The sequence below is a fragment of the Macrosteles quadrilineatus genome, unplaced genomic scaffold (assembly GCF_028750875.1).
Source record: "Macrosteles quadrilineatus isolate MER2022 unplaced genomic scaffold, UCM_ALF_1.0 Scaffold_2__2_contigs__length_208266976, whole genome shotgun sequence".
NCBI lineage: Eukaryota > Metazoa > Arthropoda > Insecta > Hemiptera > Cicadellidae > Macrosteles > Macrosteles quadrilineatus.
Genome location: NW_026542595.1, coordinates 102,804,744 through 102,814,140, shown reverse-complemented (window position 1 = coordinate 102,814,140; position 9,397 = coordinate 102,804,744). Strand labels below are relative to the sequence as shown.

Here is a 9,397-nt window from a genome sequence, read left to right as displayed (position 1 = left end):
CCGTTTTTTGCAAACCCTGTAACATGAAGCAACAACACACAACTGTAGTGTAGGCGGTAGACTCCCAGCTACCTGGTATCACAGTTCTATAACCTCAGGTCCCTTCCAGGTGATTCCAGCTTTGATCATGTTGTAGAACCTCAACACACCGTATATTGACAAACCCTGTAACATGAAACAACAACGCACAACTGTAGTGTAGGCGGTAGACTCCCAGCCACCTGGCATCACAGCTCTATAACCTCAGGTCCCTTCCAGGTGATTCCAGCTTTGATCTTGTTGTAGAACCTCAATACACCGTATATTGACAAACCCTGTAACATGAAACAACAACACACAACTGTAGTGTGCGGTAGACTACCAGCTACCTGGTATCACAGTTCTATAACCTCAGGTCCCTTCCAGGTGATTCCAGCTTTGATCATGTTGTAGAACCTCAATACACCGTATATTGACAAACCCTATAACATGAAAAAGCAACACACAACTGTAGTGTGCGGTAGACTACCAGCTACCTGGTATCACAGTTCTATAACCTCAGGTCCCTTCCAGGTGATTCCAGCTTTGATCATGTTGTAGAACCTCAACACACCGTATATAGACAAATCTTGTAACATGAAACAACAACACGCATCTGTAGTAGAGGCGGTAGTTTACTCATTATAAACGAGCTGGCTGTGTTCCATTATAAAGCTGTACTATTTACTATAGTATCAATGCCGCAAAGGCTAGAATCAGATTTCTATAGGAAAAGTAATGTGAACATCCGAGTTTGTAACACTAACATTCAATTATGTTCCACCATTTATAATTTCCTGATGAATATTCAATTATTTTCTAACGTCATTATTTTACCTTACTTTATCCGATGAAATTCATAAATACAACAAGAGTTTCCTCCAAAGAAAAATCTGTATTGAAAGTCTATGTTAAAATTACATTTAGTTAAAATACCATTGCACTTACGTTCAAAACGGCTCGAGCCAGGAAGAAAGCTACTTCTGCTTTACATAGTGCGTCAAACTCCTGCAATTTAATAAATTACATTAATAAAAATATAAGAACGATAACGTAAATCCTAACAACTAAAAGTAGCAGTCTATGTTGTACTTATGTAGGCTTTTGACATTCAAAGACAATCAGGAAGACCGCTAAATATTAAGTATAGAAAACGCATGTTTTAAAAACATTTAACTATCGATTTTTTTAGAAATTGAATGTGACAGTAAGTTAGGGTTGAGAGACATTTAACCAGAATTTAGTTAACAAATATTTTCTGTTATATTTACAGCTCAAACTCATGCTATAACCATATACAAAACTCTCGCCCAGGATTTTTGAACCTATATTATGAAACTACAATATATCCATCAGAAAATACTAAATCAGCTAGAGAAATTGCAGGTTATCTTACTTACATTTGAGTGATTGCATTTTTAAATGGGCTCAGTTTGAGGAATATTTAATTTTACAGTCTATGAAATTCTTGACAGTAAATTGTAATTTTCTTAAACTAACATTTACAGTATCTTATCTTTCACCAAATCTATAAAGGTTTTATTATACAATTGTTTATACTGTATAATTAATTAAAAATATAGTTGCTACTCTCCTTTGGCTAACTAGGTCCCTTAAGTCCCTCCATGGGAATTATCACCCATGGGAAACATAGACCGTTAGCACTGGCCGGGACCGTAATAAAGTTAAATCCATATTAATATTGAGAAAATAATCTAGATGTAAAACAAGGTAAAATGTAGGAAAGAGATACTTTAAAGTCAACTAATTTAAAAGGAGTGGTTAAAGTGTTTAACTTACTAAATACCTGATTCTGAATCGAGTAACTGAAATTGCAGAACAATATAATTGCATTAGGCATGCTTACATACTGTGCATAGTATTTTAGTGGATGGAAGAGGTCAACATTTTAAGTAAGGTTTGACCCCCTTCGTGGACTGTATGAGTTAAAAACACCTACAGAAAACTAGCCTCTTATTCCAGCTACAATGTAATAGTTTTGAATATGAAACATTGACGTTAGTTATTATATTCTTGCTTAGTTTCAATTCGGAGCTCATAGAATATAATCCGTCGAATAATTTTGATTTTTAAAATATCAAAGATCAACGTTTGTAGCACACCTTGTAGTACTAACAATAATGATACGTGAATTTTTGTATAAAAACTCCGGGAAATTTCAATTTTTTTTAGGGAAGGGTTGAAAGAAGCGTAACATTTAAAAAATATCTCGGTAAAGCGCCTTGGCCACACGTGAAAGTTGGAATTAGTTAAATTGAAATACAACCTAATTATATTGAATATCACTATTCCAGGCAAAAAATCACTAAATTTTAACCTAAATACCACGAATAATATTTGTAGTGATAAAGTGCGAATTAAGCTGTCACAGTCTGGGGCAAAGTAACTTGCCTTATTGACTGGAAGATATTGTTATGTGGCGGGAACAATATCTCAAATGACATTTCATTGTTTTCCCTTCTATTGTAATGAGGTTGGAAATGAACATCCCATCGCTGTTTTACTGCTTTCACCTTGGTTATAAATCGTTTTCCATTGTTTACTTTGAATATCGAGATTTTAGTAATTTAGCAAGTAATCTTTAAGCCATACATGTATGTACGTACGTATAGTATGTGTTGTATGTACGTTTACATACAAAGTTATATAACATTTGATTCTTAGACCTTTTGCCTTCTGATTTTCTTCAACACCATCATAAATTCAACTCGATTAAGGATTGTTTTGAAATAAAACTAGTTTTAACTTTATAATTATAACTTGGAAATAAAGATTCGATAGATTGATAACGTAAATAAAACAACGTTCATAAATGTATATGACACTCCTGCAGGATTTTAATTTTTTTATAAACATATTACACAGGTCTTTCAAACATATTGTACAGTTTATACATACAATTGTGATGATTTTACTTCAAGTATACCTGTATATGATTGCAGATGCCCTACAAAGCTTTAGTGTATTAGCAGATACGAGTATTTGTATTTTAACTTAAAGGTAATTAGTTATTGAAGGTTGACGGTTTGGGTGTTTAATTTATTCTTAAAGAATATAAAATATTTTATATCCGTCAATGTTGAACTATAGTGTGGGAAAGAAACAATGTAAACAGTTATGTAAGTATATGTGGTATATGAGCTCCCTGAACCTACTTTGTTTGTTCCTTCGGTTAAGTAGCTAGAAATTCGCACGGAAATCGGCCTAAAGCAAGAGTATATCTTTACACTTTCTAAAACGTTTACGATTTTTGTAAAATTTCTCATCAAATGACTTAAGAGGTAGTTTTTTGATGTAAGTATAACGCTCTTATTTGGAGTAGTATTATATAAAAAGATTGCGTAAAAATTTAATTGTGACGACAATTGTAAATAACATAAAGATAACAAACGGACACACAAACACAATACCAATTATTTCAACCCAAACATCTACATTGTGTTTTGTGATTTTCTACACCTAAGGAATAAATATACAGAGATTTCGCAGAATGTTTAAATAAACCTAAAATAGTTTATCCAAAAGATACGGAAAAGAAGGAACACACGAGGAAATCAATTAATTCATTGCTCAATTGTTTTCCCCATACAGCAACCAAAACTGGGAATATTAAAAAAAAAATAACTAAAGAAAATACTAATTCTTTGACCATCCCAACTTTCTTACCCGGTTGACATGGTCTCTCAAGACGTTTGAGTAGACCATAGCCACAGCCTCCAACGACGTAAACGTGATGGCTCCAATGATCCAAGGGACGACTAGGCCTCCGTTCTCCTGCAAACAACAAACATAGAATTCCATTACAATGAACAGTTTATATGTACAACAGATCGATATATACCATTACGTTAAGATATGGATCGTAAGCCGTATTATAAATAGATAAAAATTAAAAAAAAATGTGCGTCTCTCAGTACGAATAATTGTTTTACAGAGCGAATCAGGTCAATATAAGTAACTTAACATAATATACTATAATTATAAATAATAATAAAAGTCTATTCGTGTTATAATGTGGTACTGCGTCACTGACTAAGAATATGTTTTTCATTAGCCAAAACAATTTTTTAAGACGCAGTGATAAAGAGGAGTGGCCTCCGTTTCAAAACATCTTATTAATCATAAAACAAATCCACTGATTTTCCTCAGGATGTTGAGCTATAGGGTGTTCCCAAACTCCCTACCGGCCTTTCACGGTATTATTCCTGCACTTAAAACAAACTAAAATATAATGTTTAAAATTTCAATAACACAAAAATTACCTGTTCAGCCGCCATTTTGTTTTTTTACAAAATAATTATTATTTGATGATTGATTTTTGTAGTAAATTTAAATTTGGTACACAGATTACATATGCAAAACACTGTTTTGAGAAAACGTATCATGTTTTGAATGCGTGTGTCATATGAGTAAACTGACAACGAAGCTAAACGGATATAACATTCTTCCTGAAGTGGGGTGGTTGAAAATTGTTTTTTGCGAGAAACATGCTACATTCTGATTGTTCTGATTGGAACTGCTGGAAAACATTGAATGTGCGTGCTTACTCCAGTACCTTTATTCGCTTTAAAAACAAACTGTGCCCAGCTCAATATTGTGTATTTATTGAAAGCTGAAAAGCTAAAGAACTTCTTTTTCATCCAACCTCAGGCAATTGGGTCAGTTGTAAATCAGAGACAATTTGGAATACCACGGCAGAGGGTTAGGCCGGGTCCAGGTTAAGCTGATTTAAGCCGTTTATGTTAGGGATCGCAGCTGAGCTGGCCGTGGTCAGAAGATTTACACAATGTAAGCTTAGTCTCAAATCACTTCTTTTACAATGAAAATTTTAGATTAGCTTTATTTATTGACTGTGAACAAAATTATGCAAATATTGTACAGTAAAAATAATTTTTATTTAGGGAATTTTGTATATTAAAGGATTCTAAGGTCCTGAATGCTGTTTTCGACTCTAGCCTTAAGTGTTAACCAAATACTATGATTGCTATAGTCATACTTATAATAACTTTTACCCAGCTTCAATTTTGTATAACTAAGTGGTTTAAAATTAAACTTGAAAATGGACGATTTTACCTACATAAACCCAAAAAATGTAATTCAAATACACCCTTTGAAAGACACGCAGTAATAAAGTATGTTAATTTTTTTAACTTACCATTGATTCAAAATTAATTCTAAAGATAAGAAAGCTATATAAAGGAGGTTAAGGTTTATAAGGACAAAATCAGTTTAATTCATACAGTTTTGAATTATAAGTTGACCCAATTTTGTCAACAAGGTATATTAAACTCAATAAAATGCAGATTATTCCATTACTCCACCTTGAGTTAGCCTGTTTGGAATTCAGAAAACAAACTGGAAAATCAGACGGATAAATGAGCAAAATTTTTTTATTGTAAACGATACTTGAAATATTAACTTGGAAACACTACTTCAAACTAAGTTATACAATGTTTTTAAACGAGAGATGGTCTAACAGAAAATGGCCGCGTGTCTTCTCACTTCTCCCAAAGTGGTTTCAAGTATAGGCATGTTTTGAGTTCTACTTGGTAGCATTTAGGTCACGTGATTCGTGGCGCATCACATAGCGCTTCAATAATAAACGGTTGGCAAAAAAACTTAATTAGAAAATACAATTATAGATGTAAATAATTTTAAAGTGATTTTTTCGAGGGTTGTTGACATTTTAAAGAATTTTCATTCGAATTTACGAAAATACTCATCACGATAATCTATTAACACATAATATTTTCTTCATATAAATCATTTATAGGAATAAAAATTAGGCAATTATTAAGCTTAAAAGATTTTAAACTGACGCCTATATTTAAGGCGTAATATCTGGTGATTTTCAAGTGTCTGCGTAAAACAAATCACATGCTAACTGGAAAAATACATTTAAAATGTCACGGGCGTAGGCAGTCAGACTGTAATTAGTTTTGGTCTCACACATACCTTCGCGTTTCGTTCTTCCTCGGTTTAAAATATTCAAAAAATTTCCTTTTTCTCTAGATTGTGGAATTGTAAATTTAAATTATGTTTGAAGTTGAAGTTGTTTTCCATGCATTTTATTGTTGGTAAACGCATGAAAAACAGTTTTATGATAACATTATTATAATATAAAACTAAGCCAAGAAAAATATTGTTTAAACACATTTTCATAATAATTATTTTTAATTGCAAATTATTTTCAATTTATTATGAATTTTCTAAATAAAAATGTCTTTTATATGCTAAAAATGAAGAATAAATATACTCAATTAAACACATAGTGGTTATAAAAATATTTAGTAAGCCTACACATTTCCTGAATATTAAAATACTCTACGCTAGGAAAAGATAAAAGAAAGTCGATCGTAACAACGATTTAATATCAACGATTTAAAAACAATTCATAAAATCTAATAATTATATCCAGTATTGATGTTTACTACTACTATCCTAAACTTACCTTGTATATTCCGAAGAACAAAACAATACTCAAAATGATCATGAACAATTGAGTACCGATAATAGCAAAGTATGCTATCTGGACACCTGAAAAATAAATATATTGTTTATCAATATACAGTAACAGTAAAATATTCAAATACTTATTTGTTCAATTTGTTATGCAATGCATAGTTAATAAAATGTCCACTTTATTTTTTTTTATAAATTATTAAGGGGATACGCCACTATCTCCAACTTTTTTTATTTTTATTTTTGTAAACCTAATTAGTATATTTTGTTTATACTCGACTTAATTTGAAGATTTAGGTCCAAAAATATTGAATTTATGACTTATTTACTAAATTTATATGTGTTTTTAGTTTTTTTCACAGAATTATTTTAGAATTCGGTATTGAGAATAACTTCAACTACTGAACGGAATGACATATTCTATTTATTTCTTGATCCAGAATGAAATAATGAGTCATCCTGTGTATAATCGTTATGTTAACTCAAATAACAACATTTTAGGACACTTTATTAAAAATATTTAAAAAAACTGAAAAAATTGTTAGCGTAAACGTAAATATTTTTAGTAAAAGCAATGCTACAGGGTGTACTATACACACAATCCTTCAATACTATACAACAAATCGCTGGTGAAAATTTGAATACTATAACTATAAAGCTAAAGGAGTTATTCTAACTTTTGTACAATAATAACCTAAAACACGGAATTGAGATAATCGCAGGTGATGTAACAGCTGGTTGGCAGAAGTAAAATTCCTATAACTACCCTAATTTATTATTTTGTTTTAAATATAAAAATGGCAAAGTATTTATTTCGTTTTAAATAAATGTACTCTACTTTATACCTTCATTATACATAATTATGATACAAAATTAAAAGTGTAAATATCAGGAACAAAAAGAAAAGTCCAAAATTTTGTTAATTTCCTGGTTGTGGCGTTTTATATTTTATTTATTTTATACTAGAAGGAGTTGTCAGATTAGAAAACAATTTTAGGTAAATGATCTCAATTAAATGGCCTATCTAAAAATACAACTTTTGGAAAATGTAAAAACATTCAAAAATATGGCCCACAGATTTAACCTCGTCATTTATATAAAATATATTTCATTGTATCATTTTAAATAATAATAAAACGATTCTGTAATTTCGATAGTAATACAAGCATCAAATATAATTACCGCTTGACTTAACATATTCAAAAATATAAGTAAAACGTTAAGTACGTTATGTTTTTTTTCTTTCAACATACCATAATAAACATCTTGGAGATCCGAAAACTTCTTAAAATTCGTGCTTATTCTCCAACTGTATATCAGCACGACCAGTATTGATATGTTCTGAAAAATAACATTAAGATAATATGTATTGCAATAAAAAAATCCAATACTAACAGTTCACATCATTGATATTTTAGAACAGAATTCTGGTGCGTTATTATATAGAAGATTTCGTTAAATAACATAACAATGTCTTATGTTTTTTGTTGTTGTTTCGATGTTGTTATAAGGTGTATATGGTATTTTCAATAGTTTTACCGAAGAGATTAACTTGTTTAAAATTACTTTGTAGGTTGCTTTTAGGATTTATTTAAATTCGTCAATCAATTTTTCCTCGATTATAATAATGATTTTATAATGCTAAATAGCACAAACTGATTACAATTTGAAATTGCCAGTGTTTAAGCAGGACTTTAGGATATGGTTAAAAGTATCCTTACCATAGTTCCTTGTACTTAGTTCATCAATAAACTAATCACCTAATCAGTTTATGGCTAGCTTTTCAACCTGAATGAAAGAGTTAAAGCTATTTATTATTTAATTTATGTGAAAGATTCCTAGATGATACCGTGAATGTAATTACACTTTGTCAAACTCAGGTTGGCCGATGGACCCTGGACTATCTGAGGCCAACCCTATAATCCCTCGCTATATCTCGCCATCAGGTATTCTCGGGTCCATCGGTCAACCCGAGTGTGACAAAGTGTAGTCATGATAAGTTGCTGTTATCTTGTTGTTGTTATCTTATTGTTGCAAATTTTTAATATGTTTTAAACTAACAGAGCCCTGATGGTATTGGTCCTACAGTATGTTTTTTTTTTAATTGTGAACTAAAGGAAAAACAAGGAAAAGGACAAGAGACAAAATAATGTTCATACTTAGTGTTGTCCCTCTATTACATAATTCCTGACACCAAATTACTCCAAACCCCTAACGTATTTCTTTTGCCTGGATTTTGTATAGATGTTACTCGCCAATGTGCACTTGCCTTCCAGTTTGTTACTCGTCACGTTTTAGTTTACTCACCAGTGTATATACTCCTCCAGTAATTGCAGCGTGTTTGGCGTGGAAGTTGAGACATCCGCGGCCGCTATACAGAGTTGCATACGGGTACAGAATCGTCGTCTTCATGCTCCTACAGCATGGTCTGAAAAAGGTTAAGGAGTCTGTGTCACTGTATGAACCGACAATATTTGATAAATAATTTAAAAACACTCAAAATTCTCCATTTGCATTAATTCATTAATTGACTTAATTTAATTGTAAAAAAAACGTATTCCTAACATTAAAATGGAAACGTTTAAACTACACGAACTATTTCAGTAAATTTATTCCCAATCTATGTCAGGCATATGGCACATAAAATAGATACACATTCACCTTTGATTTCTGGAAAATATTTCATTGGACCTTGAACCGGACACCAGCATCTACCCCCACCCAAAACTGGAACAATTCCGGCAGTTCGTCTTAAACCCTGAGGTTTGCAAGTGTGTAACTATTGTCATTCACCAAACACCCCTGCTCCATTCTAAACCATCTGCCTGACTCTGAACTCGATTGAGTAAAATTCAGATTTCAGTGAATTCAACTGTGAATTCATCAGGACAGTAGG

At 31.6% G+C, this 9,397-nt stretch overlaps 1 protein-coding gene across 1 annotated transcript in view; it reads right to left on the bottom strand.

Moving 5' to 3' along the window:
- Window positions 1-360: 360 nt before the first annotated feature.
- LOC128988017 (uncharacterized) overlaps window positions 361-9,397 on the bottom strand; it is a 29,288-nt gene continuing 20,251 nt past the window's right edge. The window contains exons 2-7 of the mRNA XM_054409189.1: window positions 8,809-8,929; window positions 7,755-7,842; window positions 6,491-6,576; window positions 3,706-3,813; window positions 967-1,026; window positions 361-461 (exon numbers count right to left, since the gene is read on the bottom strand). Coding sequence (XP_054265164.1) covers window positions 375-461; window positions 967-1,026; window positions 3,706-3,813; window positions 6,491-6,576; window positions 7,755-7,842; window positions 8,809-8,913 — 534 coding nt within the window. The 5' untranslated portion in view covers window positions 8,914-8,929 and the 3' untranslated portion in view covers window positions 361-374. The remainder of the gene's footprint in view (window positions 462-966; window positions 1,027-3,705; window positions 3,814-6,490; window positions 6,577-7,754; window positions 7,843-8,808; window positions 8,930-9,397) is intronic.